The sequence below is a fragment of the Nilaparvata lugens genome, chromosome 5 (genome assembly GCF_014356525.2).
Source record: "Nilaparvata lugens isolate BPH chromosome 5, ASM1435652v1, whole genome shotgun sequence".
NCBI classification, from domain to species: Eukaryota; Metazoa; Arthropoda; class Insecta; order Hemiptera; family Delphacidae; genus Nilaparvata; species Nilaparvata lugens.
The window spans coordinates 11,089,763-11,117,740 of record NC_052508.1 but is presented as its reverse complement, the minus strand read 5'-3'; the positions used below and the strand labels follow the sequence as shown (position 1 = coordinate 11,117,740).

At 35.9% G+C, this 27,978-nt stretch overlaps 3 protein-coding genes across 3 annotated transcripts in view; 1 reads left to right on the top strand and 2 right to left on the bottom strand.

The window, feature by feature from the left end:
* The window catches only part of LOC111046497 (zinc finger protein 485), a 30,537-nt gene extending 22,846 nt beyond the window's left edge, over positions 1–7,691 (top strand). Inside the window, exons 10-12 of the mRNA XM_022332058.2 lie at positions 3,339–3,602; positions 5,049–5,207; positions 6,395–7,691. Coding sequence (XP_022187750.2) covers positions 3,339–3,602; positions 5,049–5,207; positions 6,395–6,531 — 560 coding nt within the window. The 3' untranslated portion in view covers positions 6,532–7,691. The remainder of the gene's footprint in view (positions 1–3,338; positions 3,603–5,048; positions 5,208–6,394) is intronic.
* Positions 7,692–11,032: 3,341 nt separating this feature from the next.
* LOC111046482 (chromosome transmission fidelity protein 8 homolog) lies at positions 11,033–16,874 on the bottom strand. Its single transcript, XM_022332038.2, has 3 exons — positions 16,515–16,874; positions 15,120–15,234; positions 11,033–11,729 (listed from the first exon to the last, which is right to left on the bottom strand). Exons 1-3 carry the CDS (start codon positions 16,532–16,534, stop codon positions 11,517–11,519), a joined length of 348 nt encoding a protein of 115 aa, XP_022187730.2. The 5' UTR covers positions 16,535–16,874; the 3' UTR covers positions 11,033–11,516.
* Positions 16,875–17,987: 1,113 nt separating this feature from the next.
* On the bottom strand, positions 17,988–26,983 carry LOC111046498 (gastrula zinc finger protein XlCGF28.1). Its single transcript, XM_022332059.2, has 3 exons — positions 26,738–26,983; positions 24,274–24,361; positions 17,988–19,840 (listed from the first exon to the last, which is right to left on the bottom strand). Exons 1-3 carry the CDS (start codon positions 26,756–26,758, stop codon positions 18,732–18,734), a joined length of 1,218 nt encoding a protein of 405 aa, XP_022187751.2. The 5' UTR covers positions 26,759–26,983; the 3' UTR covers positions 17,988–18,731.
* Positions 26,984–27,978: the final 995 nt, after the last annotated feature.

Sequence of the window (27,978 nt, the reverse complement as noted above, 5' to 3'; positions counted from 1 at the left end):
TCAAGCTGGTTCCAATGTTCAATAGGGTATTAGCTGTCGGGGAGACAACCAGACCCCTCATAGGCTATCCAGCAGGGGATTTACTGTCGGGGAGACTAGTTGTCGTGAGCGTGTGAGGAGCTTAGTTGTCGCCGACAGCTAGTCTCCTTCGTTCTATTAGGGGATTTACTGTCGGGAAGACTAGTTGACGGCAATGGTATATTTTGCCAGGGGATTTACTGACGCCTGTGATCAAAATAGCGAGGAGACTAGTTGTCGGGGAGACAGGTTGACGGCGACCCATTTTGACTACTGTAATAGAGTCAAAGACAAATAGTAACTATATGTTAAATACAAATTTAATTTAACATTAATGGTGTCTTTCTTTTTAAAAAAAAAAAAACCTACAAAAGCACTTAAATTAAAAATTGAAAGCTGGATAAAGACAGAAGATATTATACCTAAAATATTTTAATTTGATGTACATATGTACACTGTCTTCCTCAGTTCCTCTGAATTTATTATTAGTAGGGCTATACTCCCAGATTAATTTTTCTCTCTCTGAGTTTAAGTTTTATTTTTTGTGTCATGTGTACTGTATTGTATTGTTTTCCTCTTTTTGCTTACAAAAGGAATTGCATATATGCTACAAATGAATTACATTATGTTACTAAATGTTACTATAATTACATATGTACAGTGAATTGTAGATTAATAATTACATGAATCATCTCTTTTTCTTTTGAGTTTTTAAATTATTATGAATTCATTCTAGTTTTTCTACTCTCTTAGTATTTCACTCTTGGTACTTCTTCTTTTCGGATTGAAATTTTATTATTTTTTTTTTTCTAGTTTTCCATACATTCCATATGTTTCTTTTTTCTTTATTATATTTTTTCTATTTTCGACTGAATCTCAAGCCACTAATTATAGCCGACTGATTACTCGTTGCCATCGCTCAAACTATTTAGTTTTGCTGGTAACGCCAATTATAATATTATAATCGATGTTTAAATGGAAAATATTTTAATTTTAAGTTTTTGTAATGTATTGTATATGAAAATTTTTATATTTTTCACATTTGTAAAGTTGTGTTTAATGATTTTGGCAATAAATATAATCGATGTTTTGCTAGCACTTTGACTTTTCTTACGCCGTTTGAGGCCAACGGCCAGACGTAAAATGTGTCTATCTATAATTAATAAAAACAATATAAAAACTTTTAGTACCCTTAATAAAAAGTAGCCCATATAAGTGAAGTGTTTTTATGTCTATCTATCCATCTATCGCCTAAATGTCTTTTTCGTTCAATCTGAACGGACATGTTCGACAGACTTGTCCTGTCGTTATTGACCGGTTTTTGTCATGGAATTGATATAATAATATGATATCTGTAATAGGTAGATTTTAAGTAAGAGAAAGTAGTAGAAGAAAAGTAAGAAGAATTTATAGGTGAAGAACAACAGCCACAATAACAAGTGGAAGAAGAAGAATTAGAAAAGCATGAATAAGAAGAAAAAGAAGAATATGAAGATTGGGACGAAGAAACAAAAGTAGAAGTTCATCCATTTTCTTCTTCCTTATTCTCTTCTTCTTCTCCCTACTCTTTTCATTCTCATTCTTTATCTTCTTCCTCTTGCTTGAAATCTACCTGTCACTACCTATTATTTCAATTGGATCATTTTCTTCTTATTTTTCCACTTGTTATTCTTCTTCTGTCTACTCTCCTTCTCCACCTATCTTCTTCTTATTTTTCCTCTTCTTGCTACTCTTCTTATTCTCATACTTGTTGTTCTTCTTCTCCTTCATCATCCTTTTCTTCTTATTCTTCTACGGTTGTTGTTAATGTTGATGTTCTTTTCCTCCTTCTTCCGGGGGATGAAGATAAGAAGAAGGTAGGTGAACTTCAGCTTCTTCTTCTTCATCTTTAGAATTTGATTTGATTCAAATAAGATAATGAAGAGAAGAAGAAGGTAGGTAAACTTCAGCTTCTTCTTCTTCTTCATCTCTAGAAGAGTTGGAAGTTGAAGAAAAATATGAAGAAGATACAAAAATAGAAGTTCACTTATGTTTCTCTTCTTCTCCTACTTCTTCCTACTCTTGCACTTGTTTTTGTGGCTTTTGTTCTTCATTTTCCCTCCTCCGCCAATATTCATCTTCCTTTCCTTCTTCTGCTTCCTCGCCTATCTCACCCAATTCTACTTCTTCATCCCCAGAAGTTTCAATACATATTTAAGATCTTGTCAAAGATTGACTTTGGTTGCAATACAGAATACACATCAAGTTATATAAATAGAATAATATGATATATCTTCATTTTTTTAAGGGCTACTGTTTTTTGAAACACAATAAAATTGATCGAGAGTTGAAACTCGTATCAATTATTAGGAGTTGAAAATAGTTGTGTTGTATTGAAATAAAGGGTACTGTAAGCACGATATGGACGGCGGGAGAAGCCTCCACCAAATATGTAAGCAAGATGTGCCTTCACTGAATATGTAAGGGTGGGAAAATGAAAAACAAGAAAAGATCGTACAGGTTTTTGATATTTAAAACAAACAATAAATTATTTGTACCAAATTAGAATTATAATAAGAAATAACGAAATAATAATAAACAGATGAATATTTCAAGGGCTACTCGCTTTGCTGCTAGTGAAGATTCATTTGTTGTGGTTATGAAAAATTTAAAACAATGACTCAGTAGTCACCTACCTTTATGAAAATGGCTTCCCAATTTGGCATCCACTGGTTGAAACGCGACGTTAATTATTAATTAAAAATAAAAAAAAACTGATCTAATGAAGTGGGTTCAGATCCCTTCCTATTCAATAATACAATTCTCTTTAAACTGCCCGAACTGTGACAGGAAAACTGTATTTATAAAACAAGAACAAATCTATCCCCTTCACCAGAACAGCCGGACTTTACTCACAGTCCTATCGAACGAGCTCACACACCACACAAAAGTAAAATTTTGGGTATTAATATATAACTCAGTCAATGCCAAACATGAAGCCATTTCAAATACATATTTTTATCAGTCGCACAAGCGAGCACGTTTGTTATCAAAAACAAAAGAGAAGCTACAATAATTTTGATAACAAATGAAATAAACAATCTTTCTGTCGATGACAAAAATTGTTCAAAGACAAAAACACTGTTCATTAAACTTTTCTAAATTAAAACTCTAAAATCCTGATCAATATGAGATAAATATATGATTCATATATATGTCCCATATGACCAGGTGACAGTACTTGATAATCTCTATTGTGTTTTATAATATATTTGTGTTGTCTCTAGGCGACCACATCGCACTTATTAGAATAATAATATGATATATTTGTTCAATCCTAGGGGACCACAACTCGCTCCGCCGTCACCAGATGCGTCACAGCGGCGTGCGACCCTACAAGTGTCCGCACTGCTCCTATGCATCCATCCAGTCGACCTCGTTCAAGAACCACGTGCAGGTGCGGCATCCGGACAAGGAGTGCGGCATCTACCAGTGTGGCCGCTGCAACTTCCGCACCGTCAGCCAACCCGCCTATCTGCAGCACCAGTCTGACCACAACAACAACCTCATACCTACCACTGGTGAAGACAAGTCCAGTCGCCGCAGTGAGTTGGTCTAGTTTGTTAGGTTAGGTTGGTTACTCTGATTCGATTCGTCATAGTGAGTAGAAGGTGCAGTTGGTTATAGTGAGGTCCACGTTATAATGGCAGTGTTTGATTAGCAATGGTATATCTATCCTTGTCTATCATCCAACAAAGCAGATAGCGCTATCTTTTTCTCGCTTTGCTCTGTTGTCAGATCGTCTTTCAACAATGTAGAATTAATAATCAATTAACAAAATACTTCATCTTAATCATTAAAATTCATTATGAAATTATTGAAAAATATAATTTCTTGCTTAATTAAATATAATTGATTATTTCAAACTGTAAGGGTATGGTGGGAATAAGAGAAAAACTATCACTTTCGGTTTTTATTTAACATCAAAAATTATTTATTTAATACGAATATTCCAATATGAAACGGTGCGAAACGGAAAACAAATGCAATTGAGATAAAGGAAAGATTACAACTATAATCAACAATCAAAATTTCTGATTATAATAATCAGATAATAATTTAAGGGCTACTCGCTTAGCTGATCTGTGGTCGTTCAGTTTTTTGATAATTAAAACAAATTACTATTTAGAATTATGGATCTGAAAAATAAAAAATGTACAATTAACTATTATCTTACTTTACTTTAAAGAAAGAGTCCCTTGGCCTGCTCCTCAAGGTCCAGTTAAACCACTCCCGACTTTATATTAAAAAAAAAACTCTGCCAGTTGATTGAATCAAAAACACCAGCTTTCCCTACAAGATTCAAATCCTGAAAATACAATTATGTAGGTTTAAACTGCCCGGACTGCGACAGCCTATAATTGAATTCTCAAGACAGAATCCTTCAGGTAACCAATGCCTTAACTCAACAACTAACTTCACAAACAGTTCAAGGAATACGGGCCTCGAAAGAAAAATTCAAAATCTAAATTCTGTATCAGCTACCGTCTATAGAAGGCATTGACAAGACAGGGGATCGGCAACGTTGTTCTGCTATCTTTCTTCACTGCAATTATAACGTGGACTTCACTATAGTTTTGAAGAATTTCATCTCGTGAACTAGGGATACCTGCCTAGACTGTCATTGCTTCTTTTTTGTTGTGTTTACTATCTTTCTTGGTTATATGTATTGAGAATTGTAATTGTTTTAAAATTGAATAAAAACACACATATGTTGTCAAATTCTACACAGTTTTATTCGGTACACGACCATGGTTTCGTGACTTCACCAGTCACATTTTCAAAATGGTCAAAATGTGAGCTGTGTGGTCCTGTACCAAATAAAATAATATTGAAACAATATTGTGTTTGAATTATGGAACGGTTCTACAATATTGACAATGACTCAGTCGAATTTGTAATTGTTTTTTAATGTAGATGATGCATTCATGCGTATACAATACATTGTGTGACTTGAATAAAGAGATTGATTGATTGTTGTTTGTTGACAGACGACGTGCAAGTGTTTCCCGAGAACGTGGCGGCCGCCCAGCTGATCTACCACTGTATGTCGGGAGGGAGCGGAGCGGGGGGAAAGGGTAAGGGCGGATCCCAGTCTCCGCGCACCCTAGGCAAAGCTGATGTCACCGCTAGTTCTACATCCGGAGATGGTAACCATCAATCACACATTACCGATAATTATTATTTATTTAATCTATTGAATGAAGCAAACAAATGCAATATTCATAAAATAAAAAACCCAGGCTATTGCCCGAAACTCTTCTTCTATTTATTAATATTAAATTGTCTATAGTGTCTCACATTAATCTTGCGGTTTCTAGAAATTGAAAAATCGGGTGTGGCGCACTCACTCAACTTTCCTTGCCGTTACAAAAATCTCCATTATACTCGCGGCAAAAACCGCCTCGTGTGTCTCCAGTCGAGTTTTCGGAAATATAATTTAAAATTGATCAGCTGACGAGAACTATTCTGCTATCTCTTCCAGTGAATGATTTAATAGGATCAACAGTTGCCTCTCTCATTAATTTTGCAATTGAATAATCACATTTTCTCGAATTTCGAGCTTATTTTAAATTTTAGGTTTAAATGTTACTAGACATTAATTGTAGAGATTTTTATGCTCAATCTTTCCCACTTGAAATTTTTCGTTTAAATTCTATCTGAAGCCTGATGATTGGAAATCTAAAATCAAACTTTGCATAGATGGGGCGGAACTCCTAACATTTTTACAGATATGGGACTTGTGCCAGTTGATAGGGCTTATCAATGACTATTTTAGGAATAAATTTGATCAGAATCGTTGGACCCGTTTTTGAGAAAATCGCGAAAAAAATCTTTTTTTGACATCATTTTAGCCGCCATCTTAAATTGCATTTGATCAAAATTGTTCGTGTCAGATCCTTATAGTGTTAGGACCTGAAGTTCCAAATTTCAACTCATTCCGTTAATTGGGAGATGAGATATCGTGTACACAGACATACCTACACTCCATATACACACACATACAGACCAATACCCAAAAACCACTTTTTTGGACTCAGGATATCTTAATTTTTGTTGGAAAGCAATACTTTCCTTACACATGGTAATAGGACAAGGAAAGTAAAAATAAGCTATGTTTGTGATATTGACGAGATTTATGTTTTGTTTGGAAGGCTTATCAATGTGTCATTACTATGCATGGAATATGATATCGTCAAATGACCGCCTCGGCTTGGCTGTGTGTTTGATTCTGTGAACTGAGTATTCAATATTGAACGTTATTTGTATTTACTTGACCTTGTAGTATTTGAATTTAGGAAGTGATTATTGAACAATATTTGATTCCGGTTTCCAGGCACCAAGCAGACAATTACCATAGAGATATCGACCAACGGCGGTGGTACACCGGTGTCCACAGATGACGAGGACACCACCCATGTGGTGGATGCGGGGGGCATCACCATACCTGCCGACCCCCCCAACTCAACGTAATGTTTAGTTTTTTAGATACATAAGTACTTTTATTTTTTAGATTCTCGTAGTTTTGATTAGCTTTAGTTATATTGTAAGGACTCCATCACACAATCCATCACACAATCAAATGCGAGTATAGGTGATCATAAATGATAGACGATGTTCTTAGTGAAAATGTTCATATTTGCACATGTTCACAAGAACATTTTTATGGTGATAATGTTCTTGGCGATAAATTTGTTTCAAGAACTCTTGATCAAAAATTTTTAATATATATCATCAAACTTTATTTATTATATATATTATTTGATGTCTAATCAAATATTTGCACATGATCACAAGAACATTTTGATGGTGATAATTAATGTTCTTAGCGATAAATTTGTTTTAAGAACTCTTGATCAAAAATGTTTACAAATGAAATTGATTCAATTATTATATAAATTACTAGCACCTTCTTTATACTTTTTATACAGACAATACACTAGTAATTTCTACAATAATTAAACAAAAAAATTAGAAAATAAATTTACTTGCATGGTAAAATTTGTTCCTGATACTTTGACAAATAAAGATTTGAAGATTCATGTTTGATTATTTGGATTGGTTTTACACGGTCGAAAGATAGCTAAAGTCTGTGAGATATTACTTTTAACATGAAGAGGAGAAACCCATTTCTCCTTCCACAGTTCGTAGCATAGACACAGACGGACATCCTGCGCATAATTGGATGCGCCGTGTCATTTTGTTTCACGTGCTTGTGATGAACACATCTCCGTAACATACACAAACCAATATACCTGCTGACCGGTAAACGACTTGGAACATTGCCAGCAATAGCTGGAGGGGAGTATTGTCTCTCTCACAGACACAAGGAGAATGCTGCTAGGTAGTGGAAGTGATTAGTGAAGGATAGAGCATCGGACCTCTTCGATTACTTAAAAGTAATTTCTCACCGACTTTAGTTCAAATTTCAACACATTTCAGTAATAAAGTTTGATGATGTATTTGGATTGGTTTTACACGGTCAAAATATAGCTCGTTCAATTTTTTTCAGTAATACATTTCAGTAATAAAATTTAAAAACAAACCTGATTTGTACTTGTATTTAAAATGTGTATTTTGTATTGTTATCGGGAAGCTGTTTGTAGAAAACGGGTGTGTTATTTTGAAACATAGACCTAACCTTATCTCTCTCTCTCTCTCTCTCTCTATATATATATATATATATATATATAAATATAAAAGCGAAATGGCAGTCACTCACTCGCAGAACTTGAAATCTACCGGACCAAAAACGTTCAAATTCAGTTGGCCCTTTAGAGGCGCACTAAGAACGGATTTGAAAAATTTCCAAAGATACGCCCAAAATCTGAGTTTTTCCAGCGTTTTCTCAGCTTTATCGAGAACAAATGAACAGAAAATGTTCAAATTTAGTGCAGAAGCTCACTAGGGTGTAATAATTTTGTGTTAGAAGGAATTTGCAATAACGTCAAAGATACGCCCAATATCAGCGTTTTTCCAATGTTTTTCTCACCTTTTTCAGTAATTGATGGAAATATATTTGAAAAAATTCAGTAGCCTACATAGGTTTAGCTGAGTTGGAAGAATTTTGTTCGCCAAAGATACGCCGATATAGTAACAGGTGTTTTTATTTACCAGCGTTTTTGGCGAGCGAAGCTAGCCCGCTGATCTCATTTTTGGACGATCCAGTCGGGGGTCCAGGGGGCGGAGCCCCATGGCTACACGGATATGGCAAGCGAAGCGAGCCTGGCGGCTAGTTATTAGTATTTTGGTTGTTTCTACTGTTCAAATAAACTTCAAAGCCTTCTCTTCAACAAAACTATTCAACTTGTCAAGTAGATATTATTGTATGATTTAAGAAATTGGTTCAGTTTGTGCCAACCATCATTGATTGAAATAATTCACACTAGTTAGATTAATTTATTCCATTGACTGGATTAATATTTTTTGTATAATTCTTACATTTTTTGTGTATGAATGATAGGTTAGGTTTGGTTCATATTCTGAACGTATATTTCTAATACGAAAAACTTTCATCAGTGTTTCAATAAAATAGTCGGCAACTGAATCTTTATTTAAATCAATTTTGTTAGAAAACAATTATTATTATAAGTTCTTATTAAGAAGTAATTACTGGAATCACCCTGAAAAATTATAAGTGTTTTGTGAAGAGTAAAATAAATAACTTGAAGAGGTCGTTCTGTTATTATTAGAATTCAATATATATTTTGAAGTCTTATAAATTTATTAATAATATTTACAAATTGAATTTCATAGTTTTATAAAATCGAATTAGAATATAGATCTCTATTCTAAACTGTACTCTCAAGGATCATAGATACTTTACTGAAGTATTCAATACATTTTTCAATTTTTCATGATTGATATGATTTTTATTTCAATTCGAAACAGATTGATGTTATTTATTATTCGAACTGATTGATAATTTAGTGTGCATTTTTCCTTTTAATTGGAAATTGATTGATAATATTTAGTGCTTTATTTTTATTTGAAACTCCAATATTATTTATTATCCAAACAGACTGATATTAGGATATTGAGTAGATTATTCTTATTTTAAGCGTATCGTTATTTTTGTTTGGACTCCAAACTCAGATAGCCTGATTTGTGATAATTTTCATTTCTTGTGATAAGTATTGATTGTGACCCTTGAATTATTTTTTTCAGTACAGTACTTTTATTTATATTATTTCGTGTTTTGCTTTATTTCTAGTATAACAATTATTATCAATCAGCTTATTTCAATCAAGTAAGTAAAGTAAATTCGTATGGCTTTTGTTGGTGGGGAGTCCCTAGCGGGAAGGTCCCACAGCCTGAATATATCATTTGAGCCGTCAATGGGCCTTACGTCTGTCATTTCAATTAAGGATTGTATTCATTGTTTTATTGATATATTAGTTTTCGATTAGGTTTTCTTAATAAGAGAGTAAAATTAGAAGTGTGATTATTTAGTTGTAAAAAATATAATAGACCTTTTTGGTAATTATTGAGCCACTTGACAACATTACATTTTCTGTTTAGGTTTACTGTAGTTCTGGTAAAATAAAAATCTAAGTATTTGAATAACTTGAACAAATCGTTTTAAATTAATGGTAAAAGTTCAGAGATTTGAAAATGAGTCTTGTGATACACATTCTAGCAGGACCTCCTAAATACCGGACCTGATCTGAGCATACAAACCTACGGCGGTGGACTAACTTACTGCCATCAGCTAGGTTCCAGCTCTCTCTAATAACTTATTATTGTTCAAAATCATTTTTAAGAATTTAAATAAGTTTCTTATTAAAGAAGTAATTATTTGATAGGGTAGCTGGACTTTATTTATTCTCATACACAAAGCATTCAAGTGCATTCTCATGCACGTGAATTCACATGCACATAGCTTATAATTATCGTTATTTTATTCAAGCCTAAGAATTCAATGTTCTCAATTTTCGCGACTTTGCTTGCATGGGCAACTGATTATTATTCTTCATGTTGCAGTAATTGTTCAGAAATATATTGCCCAATACCTTTACACACGATTTAATTGTGTTGTAAGAAGGCTGGTTTGGAAAAATTGTAGGGAAGGCACCTACTCACTAGAAGAATCACATAGTTCTACTTTTTTTCTTGGAACAGTCACATAAGAACCATCTTCACACAAAAACTTGTCTTCTTTAATAATGTCTATTTAGGAGGTCCTGATTCTAGACAACCATAGAACTACTTGTAATAAATTAGTGCCTGTTGAGTTGATGAAAATCTTTTAGTCCGATGTTACTAAAGTTTGTGACTTCCAAGGGTATGACCACTCTGGATGCACGTATGTGCAAGTGCACGCGAGACCATGCGTACAGATGAGAAAGAAAATCTGGAAAGAGGCATAGAGACAAAGAAACATGTTGAGACTTGTCTGTAGCTGCTCACACTGAACGCCACCAGCAAGTGCACGCGTTCAGTGTGAGTGTTTCCATAATGGCTGTTTCCAAATTTTGTTTCTCATCTGCATGCATGGTCATGCATAGTCTAGCGTATACTTTCACATACGTGCATCCAATATGATCATACCCTAAACTTTCATGAAAATGTTCCTGTTATGCCGCATCCACACTCTCGTCCAGTGCGTACAAATGACGACGAGCGCAAGAGTGTGGATAGCTGCTTTGCCAGCGCTCGCCTTCATTTGCTTTTCTCCCGATTTTTGTCGAGAGGAGGCGTCAAAATTGTATCTTTGCGAATTTGTCTGCATCACTTTAATTAACGATTTTAATTTGATCTATTCAGATTCATTCACATGCCAAAATTATTGCCCATTCTAATCCTGTATACTGAAAAGAGTTCAAGATTTTAAGACCCGGTAACACGAACGTTATTAAATTCAACCGCTGTAAAATAACGTCATCTTATTTACGGCGGTTGAATTTAATAGAGTACCTGTATCCACGTCAAATTTATATGTATGTGCTATTTATTTATTGTTTCAATGTCAATCTTAGAAAATGGTAAATTTTTTATTTGTAATAATGCTTCATAGGTATATTGAAACTCATGAAAATCATCAAACAATACTTCTATTTTATGTATAAAATATATTTTTTGATAATATTAGTAGGCTAATTTATTATATTTAAGTTATTGATAGTTGTGTAATCCTTTGTGAAATATAAATATGATAGCTGGATTACTTTGTTTTATTTGATCCATTATTATTTCCACAACGTTCAAACCCACCTCAAAGCCTATCCTTACTTGAACCAGTCCGATTTCCCTAAACTGTCCTATTTAGTTACAATTTTCATTTGTAATTTATACACTTTTAAGTTCCACGTTTTAAACTTTTCAATTCCACCCACTTTTAGCTGATAACCTATCAGTTAATACACTTTTAGTTTCGTGTTTTAATATCACACTTTTAGGTGATAACCTATCAGTTCTATAACATCACTTGAAATTGTTAATTCAAACCATTGAAGAAATCAAGACACCGGCTTGGGTACATTACTTATAATAGGTTTCGGTCGTGTTTTGAACAGTAACTTCTTTTTGACAAGCGCTTTCACTATGTATTCAGTTTGTGGTTTGTTAGAATCGCTGGTTTTCCTGTTGCGATGTAGGACGGCTAACGGTTTTTCCAGATTGATCACTTTTCCATAAAGCAGCTGATGGCCGATAATTAAGATTGGGGTGCCCTGTGGAAAGAAAATGATGAAATAAGTTGATTATTTGCTCGAAAATAATTCAGTATTTTTCAGTTATTAGTGATGATTTAGTGAAGTATTCTTATTTAATTTGGGTTTCAACTTTCCTAAATTCTAAATTCCTAGTTTATAAATATTTTGTACTCAAAATTGGACAAAAATCGTGAAGTGTAAACATAACCTATTTTTGGACAATCTCTATCCAAATTTGGCAAAGGAACAGTTTTGGGCTTTAAGCCTGTTGTTCCTTCCCCAATCATTCATAGATGAGAATGATATTGTAACATATATATCAATGTATAAATAAATGAATAAGAAGGCTGACGGACAGGTTTTTTGGAAAATATAGATTTTTGAGAAAGCTGTTCCATTTTAAAAAATCATGTTTTGGACCTTGAAACGTATAGAAAACTTGAAATTAGGGTACCTTAATTTTTTAGAAAGCGACACTTTCCTTACCTATGGTAATAGGGCAAGGAAATTAAAAATGATTAGAGTTATTAACAGTCACTTTTTTAAATGGAATAACTTTCTTGGAAATTTATAATTTGAAAAGAAATATTCCCATTATTTTAATAGGAAAACAATATGTGACCTTCAATATTTCATGTATTTTATAGTTACCAAACTTGAAATGGTTTGTTGCAATAATTTATTGCTAAAACTATTGCAACAAACCATTTCAAGTTTGGTAACTATGAAATATTAAAGGTCATGGTATTGTTTTTCTATTAAAATAATAGGAAATTTCTTTTCAAATTATAAATTTCCAAGAAATTTATTCCATTTTATGTCAAAAATTGATTATAAGAATAAGATCTCAGAATTTTTCTCCATTGCTTTACAGTATCCAAATCAAAAGCTTGTCACCAGTAAAAGTTTCCAAAAGCCTGTTGCACAGCCTTCGAATTAAGCTGGATTCCATATCAATGACAGTGAAAAATAATATGATTTCTCACAATTGGGCTATTTCTATTAGATCTTATGGGAATTACACAGAGTGAGTTATAATGTATGGGAACCCTTCAATAAATTGGAGACTGTTGAAGATATAATACTGTAACTTTCAGGATAAGTTATTGTTCAAATACTTTTCGACGTACAACTGAATTTCAACCCCTCCTAAGGGGGTGACTTAGGGGTTTAACTCGAATATTTTAAATGTAAACACCCATTTTGTGGCACATCATTTTAAAGACCTTTATAAAACAAGAAAGATGGCATCGATAAAAATGTTTTATGATACTTTTATCCAAAATGGCGGCTGATTGAACTTTATCAATTATTATTTCTTCGAAAACTAAAACTTCAATCAACCGCCATTTTGGATAAAAGTACCATAGAACATTTTTATTATATCATCATTCTTGGTTTAGAAAGGCCTTGAAAATTATGTACTACACAATGGTTGTTAACATTCAAAATATTTGAGTTACAACCTCTAAGTCATTCCCTTATGAGGTTTTGAAATTCAGTTGTACGTCAAAAGGTAGAGTATTTGACCAATAACTTATCCTGAAAGTTACAGTATTATATCTACAACAGTCTCCAATTTATTGAAGGATTCCCATACATATGACTCACTCTGTATATTTACTAACCAGCCGCCATTTTGGATATGCAAGTATCATAGAACATTTAAATTGATGTTATTTTTTTGTTTTAAAAAGTTATTCAAAATGATGTACCACACAATGGGTGTTTACATTTAAAATATTCGAGTTACAACCCCTAAGTCACCCCCTTATGAGGTTTTGAAATTCAGTTGTACGTTAAATGTAGAGTATTTGACCAATAACTTATCCTGGAAGTTTCAGTATTATATCTACAACAGTCTCCAATTTATTGAAGGATTCCCCATACATATGACTCACTCTGTATATTTACTGTTCACTGTCTCTGTTGTGTGGGCATCTTGCTTTAAAAGTAAATCTTCCCATGCGAAAGAAGGGACAAGGCTGTAAGCAAAAGATTGATCCTTCTGCACTCTGACACAAGGACAGGGTTTTGGCCGCGACGACACACCTGCAAGTGGGCACCTGCTATACGCATATCCCGTGAGGTGTGACACACAAGTTACTACCCATCGGCACTGCCAAGTTGGTAAGCAAGTATCTCAGATGAATTCAGCCTGCATTGCAGTGGAACCACCCCAATTGACCGTGTATCTTGGTCGGGGCACTGCGCAGTTCCGGCAGTACGTGGGCCTGGTCGGGGCCCTCTAACTCGTCTGCAGGTCAGGGAAAATGCTAGTGGTTCCCAATTGTATACGTCTCCAACGTGGACGCTTGCACGTCTACCACACAGGTACCCAAAAGGGGACGCGAGCGTTTCGGAAATAAGTACCAGTGAGAAGGGTTTTTCAACATGCTATGATGCTACTTCCAGAGACGGAGGCGCTACCCAAGTCCCACAGTGTGAGTAGAACCATGCGTTGAAAATCACATACAGTAGTAGTTTTGCATGCCTGCTACTTCCAGAGACAGGGGTAACCTGGATCCCATAATATGGTAACAGAATAGATACAGAATGGAAACTGTCAATCAAACGCCTATCCAACCAATGCTTCTTACATGGCACAAATACTAGACACGTCACGTGACCTAGGAAGTTCCAATCCTGGTCTTCTGATTGGCTCGCGGCAGTGAACGAGATCAATTTATCCGGATCAGTAAAGTGATCCGAACCTCCCATCAATACTATTACAATGCGGAACTTCCTAACAAGATGGCGGATTTTTGCGTCAGGGTACTAGCCGAGTTTCCATACTGTATGTATATTGTGATATGGTCTCACACTGCCATACCCTGAAACTCCACCGGACAGCCTTCACTGTGCCCAGCTACTCCCAGAGGCTAAATCAGGTGACTTAGTCGAACCATGAACCTCCCATAATGTGGTGCCTTCCTAAGCCGTACACCCATAAGCCAGGCTACTTCCAGGGACGGAGTCACACAGTCATCAAGTGTGCTGTGGTTCTCCCTGTTTGGCGGTTTTTCCATTCACCATGAGAACCAGCACCCGTGGCTGGGAGGTGCAATACTTTCTGAGACAGGGCGAAGAACAAACTCCAAAGTAGCTCTCTAGGAGCTCAGCACCAGTCTAATCCATTAGGGACAGCTGACACGGGGACAATAGCGTCTACTAGCTGTCGCGGGAAAACGGAATTGGAAATGACATGTACATTAAATTTGAGTTCCGGACATTTCCGTGTTCCCGCAACAGCTAGTGGGAGCTTCTGTTGTCCCAGTGTACAGGCTGATTTTGTCAAAGTTACAAAATGATTAAAAAATACTAGAAGTTACATATTGAAACCAAAGAACATTTTAACTGGGTAGGCACTTGATTGCAGATTAATATTTAAAATTGTTTTTTACTTGCCTCTTTGGAAAAATGTAGATCGCCAACATATTGTCCAAAAAGTTCACTACCTGATCTAGACATCAGATCACCCTGAATTTCTACTATTGCCCAGGACTTCTCCAAACCATCATCTCTGAAAAATAAATAATAATATATTTATATAAAATAAATAATGATGGTACCGTATTCCGTACCGGTATAGCCTAGGGTTAACTTGAAAAGCAATTTTAAATCAGAACTACAATAAGTTTTTTAGAAATGGAAATGTATTGTATTTTTTATTGTAGTATCACATATCAATCACTCCTCTACATATAATAGAAAGGTGCTACACAAAAATGAAATTAAATACTCTTATTGTAATAGTAAGCCTATTATTACAATAATATCTAGGCCTATACAGTTTACAGGATATACCTATTATAGAGGCTTAGGCTATGTACACATGGTAGCGTCGCACCGCGCGGTTTGAGACGCGCGTCAGACCGCGCGGTGCGATATACAGTGGAGCTAATGGCAGCGTCCACATGCACCACTCACTCAAATGTGGACGCGCCGCGCACTGCGCCGCCCAGACTTTCAACCTGAACCGCGCGGCGACAGCGCAGTTCCCAGTACACTACAGTCAGTTGGACTGTACACATGAGAGCAGTCGGACGCGAGTTTTGATCTAGTTCACTTCTTTTGTGTAGTGATTTTACAGCAACTCTCTTCAGTGTGCAGCCATGGAAATGAACAATTTTGACACAGAATTGTTTATAGAAGAAGTAAAAAGTCGACATGTCATATGGGATATGGCGAGTCCTGATTACAAGAACAGAACAAGAACTTGATGCCAAGTTGTCTTTTACGATCTCCAACAACTCGTCAAAAGATGAAATCGACATTCGCAAATAGTTAAAAAATTTAGGTTCGTATTTCCTCAAGTTAGGGTAAAGTGTCACAAAAGCACCATGCGTTAATCTATCGGTCAAAATAGGGTGAACCCAAAAGTTTCTTTGCCTTCGTTTTCTCGCTTTATATCTATGATACACAAGCCACATACATGTTACCTCTTCAACTTCCATTGCTAAACTGGAGGTGGACGCCGTGTATAAAACGCTCGCATGTGTACAACTGCAGAATTTTGGACGCGCGTCGCACCGCGCGGTGCGACGCTACCATGTGTACATAGCTTTAGTTGCCGCACGAGAGACAACTAAACATGTTCTAACTCAGATTAAAAAAAATGATAGAAACAAAGTAATCAATCTAAGAATATTAAAAAAGTAAGAATAATTACGGCTGACTATTAGTAGATAGTTTTAAAGCATTAATTTTGTTCTTTTGTCAGCCATACTACAAATTTCCCCGGTAAAAGCATAACCTCAAAATACAAATGTGAATAAAGTTACGAGGTATTAAGATACTTACATTAGTATAGGAATACTCATCTTGGCGTTTGAAATAGATGATTATTGTTTTATTGAATACTAAACTAAACTACAAAATAAAATAGCTTGTTCAAAGAAAGAAAAACACAACAGAAGTTACAGAACTTGAACTTATTAGTTTTGAAATGTCGATATTATATCCTATAGTCGATATTATATCCTATAGTCGATATTTTCGTATCGTGATATTCAAAGTATCAAGCTATCGATATAAAAAAACTATCGACTACTAAGTCTGACCCGTATTAGGAAACCAGGCAGGGGGCCAGTGGTGTCCTTGTGTAAAGAAAGCAAGCTGGGACACCACACCGGTGGAATCCCACCTGGTGACCTGAATGACAACCAAGCTTTGGTGTCCACTGGTGTCATAATTTTTTTCGGCAACCAGAGTTGTGTTCCTATAGTGAGATTATATAAATAAATATTTATTGTCATCAAAATTCATTTCAAACACGTCAATTATATACTGTACAGCTAATAATAATTATAATGTAGATTCACGTTATATTCAGCAGCACCTAATTCAAATTACTACCCTTTTCTGATATTAGACTAAGCATATCGCTCTATTCTTTTGTAGCACCGCAAAGTTGCCAAATGTTGTTTATAAATAATATGAAGGAATTAACAATCAAATTTTGAAAAATTATTTGATTACGGTAATGGAAAAATATGTTTTCTTCCCGAAAATAGCTACGGTATTACAATGCTTCCTGTACTCTACAAATTTTATGATTGGCTGCAATAAAAAGTCCTAAAAATATATGATGAGGCTTTATTAGGTACACTTAATATACAAGATAGAAAGATTGATTAATGGCCTTTAAGGGCGGAGTTAGGACTCCAGGTCCTCTCTGCCACACAAACCTTCAACTCAAAACATAACTTAAACGAGATATGTAATAAAAGGATAAATTAAGATTACAACTTTATCAAAAGAGATACAAATTTATTTACGAAATATATAGATACACAGTAGGTCAGTAGCTATGAAATAATAATTTATTCAATTAAATAATTGATAACATCGTAGTAGTGTGATAATGATTTCAACACTGATATTGTGATGTTCAACATATTGTACCTAATATATTAATAAAATCACAATATTTATTAAATAAATTAGCTTAAAATTGACGAAGAATGCAATATGATACCTACCATTTGGATAGAATACCATTAAAATCATATTATTAAAAAATGAACTATTTGATAGTAGAAATAATTAATAATAATTTATTTACAGTACTAATTAATTTATAAATAGATAAATTATTTATTTAAAATGGTTTCAAGATAAATCAATATTAGGAGTCACCAATAACTTTAAAAATAACACAGAATCTATAATTTACTATATCTCTATAAACTATGTATCTCTCAACATGTTAAAGTAACATAGATTTTAATTATATTTTACAGTAGTTTATACTATTCACAAGTCGTATTATTGTTTGTAAAAATACAGCTCTTGTAAAATGTGTGAAACGATGCATTGCGAACCAGCGGTAACACATTCATGAGTAACAATTTCAAAGTGAATAATTATATTAATGAAAGAATTCAGACTAGTGAATTTAAAATTTATTTGATTCTTGCAAATTTATTTGCTCGAATAGATCTACAATATCAAAGAAATAAATCTGATGTTACATAAGCTCAAAATATGTAAACATTACCACAGTTCCATGATATAAGTTTCCTTTCCTGTGTAGAGTCCTCAGTAAAAAAACAGTGTTTCAACTAAAAATAAGTTTGAACGCCTAGCTCATTTTAATATTTATATAAAACATCAATATACTGTATTGATATAATTATGTACATAATTTTAATAGATTGTTGATATAAATCGTTTTTTTAATTTTGTTGAATTGAAAAAACACAGTTCAATTTTTTCACATCTAAATTTATTTTCAATGTCCGCAATTGTAGGAATAAGAGCCCCTTCCCCACCTCCTCCAGTAGGGTTCCACTTCAAATGTATTTACTGAGATTAAAGCATCTGAATGAGGAATTTTCAGAACGATTCCTACAATTACATCCATATTTATTAATTAAAATTGTATCAATGCATAATAAATGTGGATGTGACAAAATAAAACTCAATTATGAAAAACATCCACAATAAATTTTCATTCAACAATTTTTATAAAGTTTGTTGACTTTGTAGGTCGTTTTAATGTAAAGTTATATCAATTCAGCTAGCGGAGTCTTCATTAGGACTGTGAGGCCGAGCCTGAAACTCAGTATGCTGCACCAAAATATGCCTCCTCAAACACGAATTCCTCGTGAACGATTTCGAGCACAACGTACAAACATTCGGATTCTCGCCTTTGTGAGTCAACATATGTGTCTTCAACTGTGGCCGCCGGAAAAACCGTTTTCCACAAGTTTCACACCCGAAAGGCTTTTCCCCAGTATGACTCAACATATGACATTTGAGGTATGAAGGGTACGTGAAACCCTTCCCACACACACTACATACGTAGCTCTGTTTCGGGTCCACGTGTGTCGCGAAGTGGGTTTTGAGGGTGAGGGGATCCGAGCAACCTTCTCCACACTTTTCGCAAATGTAAGGGGCTTCGTCAGGGTGGGCCGTCGACATGTGTTCCTTGAGGTGTGACGCATAGCGGAATCCGTCGGAGCACACTTTGCACGGATGCAGCTTCTCCTTGTTGTGCGACAACATGTGCACTTTCATGTTGTAGGAGGAGGCGAAACATTTCGAACACACCTTGCACTTGTGCGGCCGCTCACCCGTGTGCGTCAACATGTGACGTTTCAGGTCATACTCGCGCGGAAACTGTTTGCCGCACATCTCACACTTTATACCGTCATGTCCTTCATGCAGTTTTATGTGTCTCTTCATGTCTGATAGCCTAGAGTGGCCCTTGGAACAGATCGGGCACGGAAACCCTTTCTTTCCCGGGTGAGCTTCCTTCACATGCGACTCCAAACTTATTATATGTGTAAACTCTTTCAAACAGATTACACAGGTGTAGAGTTTCTTTTCGTTGAGGCTTGCATGGATGATCATGTGGCGTTTCAATGCCGAAATATGGAAGAAATATTTTGAGCATTTGGGGCAGTCGAACACCTTCGTGTTGTGTGGGCGGTCTGCAAGTGACGAGGTGGAATCTTCCAAGTCGTTGGATGACGGGTAGTCAGCTGTATCTCCATAGTCAGATGTGCCTTTAAAGTCAGCTTCATCTTCGTAGTCAGAAATTAATTCGGTTTTCACCTCGACATGCTCCAATGGCAGGATTTCTTCATCGTTGCTATCCAGGTAGTCTTCATCCGAACCAGCTGCAAAAATAAAATTTAAATTAAACTCAGATTATTATAATTATACTGGGTGTTTCAAAAAGGACTTTACAACTTTGAAATTTTATATAAATCTTACTAAACAAGGAACAGAGCTGGTTTTGGTGTTGTTTTAAAGGAAAATACTTCAAGTTTTGACTTGCATAGTCCGCAAGTGCCTGGTCGCGCCACACAAGCGCTAGCGGCAGTTACGTCAAAGATGGCTGCCTTCACTGGACCTGAGCGTGCTAGCTGTGTGTTTTGGTTTGAAAAACGGCATAGTGTACCTTGATATGTTGCAAACATTTTTGATACCACAGATCGACGAGGATGACTGAGAACGAAATGTTTTCTATATGCAAGATGGCGTACCACCACACTATCTCACTGACGTCCGGGATTTTCTTAATGACCGCTTTCCAAATCAGTGGATTGGCCGTAATGCGCCAATTGCATGGCCCCCTCGTTTCCCAGACTAACACCGCTGGATTTTTTCTTGTGGGGTTTCATAAAAGGTATGGTGTATGTACCTCCTTTGCCAGCCACTCTACCTGAACTTAGAGCAAGGATTTGCGCTGCTGTTGAGGAAGTTACACCTGAAAAGCTAGTGCGAGTCTGGAAAGAAATCTACTATCGATGGGATGTCTGCAGGATAACCAACGGAAGTCACATAGAACATCTTTAGTTTAAGGTGAAAAAACACCAAAACCAGCCCTGTGCCTTATTTAAAAAGATTTATATGAATTTTCAAAGTTGTAAAGTCATTTTTGAATCACCCGGTATAGCATACGTAAGAATAATTTTGTTGCTTCTTCAGTAATCTATTCTTTATTCTATACTGCAGGAATAAATCACATAAGTACTTTAAAGATGGATTTCAACACAACATTGACAGTGAATATATAATTCTCACGAGTTCTAATTGGACTATTCACACTCAGCACGTCTGAGTGAGTATGAATAATACCATCATAACGCATAGGAATTATATTTTCACTGTCACTGCTGTGTGCGAATCCAGCTTAAAACGTTATTGAAACTATCCCAAATCGTGATTGTTAAGGTGAAATTCTTCGGCGACGCATCTAAGATTCTAGCGCTCGACGGCTATAGTCTATTAGGACTGTATATTCTATATACCTATCGATATAGAATCTACAGCTACTAATAGACAATGTGTAATCAATGTGAGGCTTATTGCTCTGACAAATTATTTTTCCTGGGAAAAAATTTGTCAATACTTGAAAACAAGTTTGAACATGAATTTAAAAGTATTTAACACGATCAGTGGTCGTAGCTCAAAGCGTTGAAGATAAGCACTATTGCTCGAAACGACTCCAACTAAAATTTTAGTTTTACTATAGTGAGATTAACTTCTAACTGCCTCACTCCTAGCGTCTAAATGATTTACAGGACTAACTGGAAAAATTACTGAATAGAACCACCACTATATAAAATCTTGAATAAGGGTCGAAACATAGTGTATCAGAGAAGGTAGCTAAGTGTATGAAATTTGAATAAAGCATGTATCTAATTGTCACCGTTTCCTTCTGTCTTAAGCCGTGTCCACACTGGAAAAATGTTCGGCAAACATGTTTGTTGAGGAGCTCAGGAACAAACATTTAAAAAAAAAATTGGACAACCATTGTGTGTCAAACAAAAATTACTGTTTTCCAAACATTTTCAGTGTTGACAGCTGTAAAACATAATACCTGTTCTCCTCACTTACAAATATTTTGTTTGTTGACGGGTCCACACTGGCCACGGGCAAACATTGTTTCTCAAACATAATAAAAATTGTTCAAAATGTTTCAACAAACATGTTTGTAAGCATTTGTTCAGTGTGGACATGGCTTTAAGGGTGAGATCACATGGAGATCATAAGTGCACGTCAGATCAGAACCGTAGTCGAGGGCTTTATAGTTCAGAGACCCGGGTTCAAATTTTGGTCCGGACAAGATATTTTTATCGGTCCCAGCTGCCGAAAAATTAGTCGTTAGGTCATGTGAGAGGCCCTGAAATTGATCAGTTGCGACCTGAAAACTCTGACACCAGGCCTAAGCCAGCCAGATCACTCGATATTATTATTATCAGAGCCGAAAAACAAAATCTGAAAAGTGTCATTGAAACACGCTGTGACTTACATGTAGCTGCTCACACTGAACGCCACCAGCAAGTGCACGCGTTCAGTGTCAGTGTTCCTATTGCTCTTTCTACATTTTTGTTTCTCATTTGCACGCTTGGTCACTCATAACCCAAGCTTGCACTTGCACACATACGCATCCAATGTGATCACATACTAGCTTCACCTCTTCACTATGTTCTACCACAATTGAATGCATGTATTATTAAAAATCTCTCAGCTACCTTCTCTGCTACACTCTACCTTCACTCATCCATCAAGTTTTGGCCCAAAGTCCTTGAAAACGCTACAATAAATACATGTAGGTGTATTTAAAATATATGTACTTCAAATGTGTCTTGGAATAGATGGTGAAGAGGTAGTTAACCCACTCTTAGTAGCAGAGCTTCTCAATGGCTACTTTACAGATGTTGTAGGGGAGACACTCAAGCACAACAATAAACCCACACAAGATGACGAAAGTATAGACACACAAAAGCAAGAGGGAACTGACGCTAATAGATTCTGCAGACTAGAGCCAACCAACTATGAAGAGATAAAGAATGTCATTATTATTATTAGCGTATGGCAAACACATAGACACACACATACACACACATGAATTCACAAAAATATGCAGGTCTTTGACCTTTGTCAGCTTGAAAAAAAATATATATAAAACAAAATAAAACCATCTATCTAGGTTATAGAATACAAACAAAAATATATAACAAAGAAAAGTGTATATATGCACAAGGAAATAGGAAATAAGCAAGTCAAACTTGAATGTCCAGGTTGGTTATGTAGGCTATTGCTTGTGGAGATGCTGCTATAAAATCATCTGAACCGCCCTGATAGGCTCGAATAGCACAATGTCGGATGATATGATTCATTGTTTGTCTAGCCTCTCCACAATCACAATCAGGGGAGGGCAATCTACCCCAGTCACTAAGAGATGCTCTACATCTTCCGTGCCCAGTTCTAATCCTTCAAGCAACACGGCTGAGGGGTTGATCACAAATGCTGCCAACTCTCTACAGAAAACACAAGAATATTGTAATGTCAACGATCTTGTTATTAATGCCTCAAAAACAATTGGAGTTAATTTCAGTAGAAGAGGGGTCCAATTAACAAACTCATGCAGCATAGATAAGGGCAAGGTTGAATTTTTGGGCATTACAATAGACAGGGGCCTATCATGGAACGCACATGTAGATTAAGTATGCAAGAAACTAGGCTCAGGAATCTATATGGTGAGAAGAGTGAAGTGTATTGCAACACTGGAAGCAGCAAAAGCAGCATACCATGCCCTGGTGGAGTCCCACCTGAGATATGGGCTTATTGTGTGGGGGGGATCGTCTGCGGGCAATCTAAAGAGGGTTCTCACACATCAGAAGAGGGCTATAAGAGTGCTGGCAAGTCTCAAACAAAGGGAGACATGTCGAGATGCCTTCCGTCATCTGGGCATCATGACGGTGACCAACATCTACAATATCATGGAAGTCATCACCCATGTTAGCCGACTAAATCTCCAGAAAGGCACAGATGTTCATAAATACGTCACTCGGCAGGCAGACAACTATGTACTCCCAATGCACAGGACTGCAATCTTCGAAGAGAAACCTTCATACGTGGGCAGAAAACTGTGGAATCACCTACCGGAGAAGATGAAGAGGCTGGACTGTGTGACATTGAAAAAAGACTTAGTGAGTTTCTCAAAGGAAGGCCCATGTACGAACTATGTGAATTTCTTGAAACAGGAGACACAGACTGAAAAATATAATTGTAAATACAAACAATTCAAATATATATATATTTTTTTATTCTTGAAAACAATTGCTATTCTTGAAGAATATGTAATAAAGAATTTTGACTATTGACTATGTATTATTAAAAAACTCTCAGCTAATTTCTCTGCTACATTCTACCTTTGCCACTCCTTTACACCCTATTAGGGTGTGATCATATTGAATGCTTATATGTGCAAGTGCACGCTTGGTTATGCATGAGCAAGCGTGCAGATGCGAAAAAAAACTTGGAAACAATTGGAACCCTCACACTGAACGCTTGCACTTGCTGGTTGCGTTCAGTGTGAACAGCTATTAAGTCACAACGTGTTTCAATGGCACTTTTCAAATTGCTGTTTTTCAGATCATGCATGATCTGACGTGCACATGCACATACACGCAATCAATATGATCACACCCTTATGTTTCCACCCCAAGTCGTTTGCAACACTAAAATTGATAGTCATCCGTGAATATTGTAATATTTTATTAAATAGAATTTTTACTTAGTTTGTATTACCACATACCTCTTGCCTCCATGTTGTTTGGCATGTCATTGTTCGATTTAATTGCAAGAGACACAGCACTGCAACTCGGCTCTGATTCATCAGTAAACTGCAATCATACAATTTACTCAATTAACAATAACAATTGCACTGAAAAATAATAGATTAATCTAATAACCTAAAATAAGTTTCAGCAATGTTCACATTTTAATACCGCATCCACACGTTGGCCCAATGCGTACAAATGACGACCAGCGCAAGAGTGTGGATGGGTGGTTTGCCAGAGCTCGCCTTGGTTGGCCATCGCTCAGATTTTTGTTGAGCGGAGGCCAATGAAGGCCAGCGCTGGCAACCAATGTCATGTCACTTATATCAACCAACGCGAGCTGTTCCCTGTTTTGTCTTCTGCTCTGCTGTTTTTTCTGTATGATTGAGTTGCTATAGACCTGATTGTTAGAAATATTGTTATTTCGTAAGTTTTTTATAGTTTTATTGCGTTAATTTTGGTGAATATTTTCAATTTCTATCATCTACAGGATGACACAGAATAACGGGAACTTTAAAAACTCCATAAAACATTAGTGAAAAGGGCAAAAATTATTTTATTCAAACTAATGTAAAGTTCAAGACTTGCCATTTGAGAATTATTAATAACATCTATCACTTTTTGACAATTACTTCTGTAAGATGGCTTCCTCCTGAACGAATACACTCTTGAAATCTGTGTTGACGATTCCTCATTGATCGCTGCAACATCTGTTTCCTGGTCCCATGATCTGTCCACCAGCGATTTTCTGTTTGTGGAGCTATCTCAAATCAAACGTTTTAACAACTCGACCAATAACTGTGGTTGAACCATAACAGACGATTCAAAATGAAATTAACAATATTCCAGCTGAAATGATGCAGCAATCGTTCAGGAATCTCAACACAGATTTCAAGAGTGTATTAGAGCAGAAGGAAGCCATCTTGAAGGAGTAATTGTCAAAAAGTGATTGATGTTATTAATAATTCTCAAATGGCAAGTCTTGAACTTTACATTAGTTTGAATAAAATAATTTCTGCTTTTCCCACTAATGTTTTATGGCGTTTTTAAAAGTTCCCGTTTTTTGTGTCACTCTGTATATATCACTGGCTCAGAATACATACAGAATGGAAACTCGGCTAGTACCCTGGCACAAAAATCCGCCATCTTGTGAGAAAGTTCAGCATTGTAATAGTATAGATGGAAGTTTTGCATCACTTTAGTGATCCGAATTAATTGGTCTCGTTCACTGCCGCGAGCCAATCAAAACACCAGGATTTTAATTTCCAACAAGATGGCGCAGTCATGTGATGTGTTTAGTATTCGCGACAAGTAAAAAGCATTGGTTGAATTGGCGTTTGATTAATAGTTTCCATTCTGTATGTATTCTGTGCCGCTGGCCTTGATCTGTGTATCACTCTTGATAGAGCACTGGTCCCATTGCAGTGTGGATGGCAAGATTGACAAGAACAACGCGGCCAAGCTTACAAGACTTGGCCAACGTGAGGACTAGGCATAACAGATGACTTTCCATACATTTTTTCTGGTAATCATTATGATTATGATAACTATGATTATTGATCGCTTTGTACTTTCTAATCTAGTTTAACAGACTCACAATAAGAATAAATATGTCAGGTAGGCCTACCGTACTAAAGCGGGACATTCTCTATCCGATTTCATGTTAAAGTTAAAAATTGTCCAATATTCAATGTTGGATTTCTTACTTACTTCTTACTTCCAAGAAGTAGGAGGATTTGACTTCGGACCGTGAATGGGTTGTTAATGTTGGGTCGAATTTTGCCGGACGAGTTGGACAAGTCCGGTAAAGTGAACACCCGACTCATTCAACACCTCAAAATCAGCAGCCGAGTTTCAGAGTTGGAACGTAAGTGGGGGTTTTGGACTAACTCGTGGACAATCAGTCGGAGCGTGAGTGGTGAAAAATCAAACTAGTGGTCTTGCTATTGGTCCAAAATTGTTGGGCAAGAAATCGGAATGAAAAGCCCGCTTCAAGTTACAGTTTATAGGGGTTCTTCTTCCATATGCTGACACCTTACCGGTATCTCAAGTCTTTGAACAGAAAAAATACTAAATCCATTATATAGTACGTAAGCTATTTCAGATTCTAATACACATCTGCTCCAAAAGTTTTTTTATAATTCTGGAGTTAGATATTTATTTAACCAAAAAGCGTTCTTATCTATAAACATTGAACTCTATTAACACCGAACAGATTCAGCATTAACACCAATCAATTTAAAATTGAAATAGTATTTATCTTATCAATATTCAATAAGCTTAGTACCTATCTAATTAACTTGGCTATATTTAATCTATTAATTATGTAACAAGTTTTCCACATAATATCCTAAAAATCTATAATTACTCATTTTTTTAGGAAAATATCTGCGTTAATTAGAATATATTACTCTACAAAAAGTTCAAAATGAAACTAACCTGTAATGATGTTGAATCCATTGTTCTAAAACCAAGTATTTTAAAGAATTATGAATGTACCAATGTTTATATAAAAATAAGTACTCTTGAAAGCATCATAATATCCGATAATTCAATGAAATTCAAAAATTCTTGGAGAAATAACCATTTAAATACTAAATATGTGAAGAAAGGTCTTAACCTTAAATTTCTGATACTCTCTTTTGGTGATCGCCAATTTTGCTAGATCGACTATCGATATCGAGCTTCGAGATACATCGAGATATCGAGATTCATGAATAATGAAATGTCAAGAATCGATTGACATCATAGTGATGTTACCGATATATCGATTTTTCTCTAGAATATCGATGCTTGATAAATATATCGATATATCGGTAGGAATTCAATATGTTAACGGTGTCGATTCTCAAATCTCAATAAATTGGAATTCAATTTTTTTTATTTGGAGACGGAGACCCTCAATTATTTAGATGAGGCAGGTGAATCGTGATTTGCACTGGGAAATTTTTGTGCTATGAATGTTCTCAATCTCTTAATATTCAGGAAACATGGAAAATAGCATATTTTTGGCATCTATATTATTTTTCGCCACACTTGGATGTAATGAGCTGGTTTACGTGCGTCATATGGAGGCCGAAAGTGATTGTTTTCCGACCAGGCCGGTAAAACTTTACGGCCCTAGGGCTTTAAAATGATACTTACTTACTTACTTGATACTTGAGGTCGTTGCCAATGACTGGGGTTTCCAGATAGGCAGTGTCGGAATTCTCAATAAAAATAACCTACATGGTCATTCACGCTGTGGAGGTGCTTGACTCCCAAAAAGAGGTTCACTGTAAAACTCCTGTAGTGAGTAGAGTGGCTTTTCCAGGAGTTTACTTTTCAGAGTGGTATAGAACCAAGAGTTCGGTGTTTCCTGAATTGGTCTAGGAAGGCTGTTAAAAAATCTTATTGCCTGCGAAGGAAAGCTATTGTAATTCCCCGCCAGTCGGCTCCGGGGTACCTCCAGTCTAGTGGCATGTCGTGTATTGTGGCTGTGTATATCACACCTTTTTTGAAACTGCACCAGGTTCTTCTTGATATACATAAGCGAGCACAATACATATTGACTGTACACAGTGAGTATCCCAAGATCCCTAAATAGTGGCCTGCAGTGATCCCTGAAGCCGGAAAATGTCACTATTCTCAGAGCCTTCTTTTGCAGTAGCAGCACATCGTGGACAGCTGGTGCGTGACCC

What these genes read in the sequence shown, in the direction of transcription:
- LOC111046482 (XM_022332038.2), bottom strand. Translation starts at nt 16,534, where the DNA reads ATGAGTATTCCTATACTAAT. An exon ending in ATGAGTATTCCTATACTAAT is followed by an intron (nt 15,235 to 16,514) that starts GTAAGTATCTTA and finishes TTTATTTTTCAG; the next exon opens with AGATGATGGTTTGGAGAAGT. An exon ending in ATCTACATTTTTCCAAAGAG is followed by an intron (nt 11,730 to 15,119) that starts GCAAGTAAAAAA and finishes TTCTTTCCACAG; the next exon opens with GGCACCCCAATCTTAATTAT.
- LOC111046498 (XM_022332059.2), bottom strand. Translation starts at nt 26,758, where the DNA reads ATGGATTCAACATCATTACAG. An exon ending in TGGATTCAACATCATTACAG is followed by an intron (nt 24,362 to 26,737) that starts GTTAGTTTCATT and finishes GTATGATTGCAG; the next exon opens with TTTACTGATGAATCAGAGCC. An exon ending in AAACAACATGGAGGCAAGAG is followed by an intron (nt 19,841 to 24,273) that starts GTATGTGGTAAT and finishes TTATTTTTGCAG; the next exon opens with CTGGTTCGGATGAAGACTAC.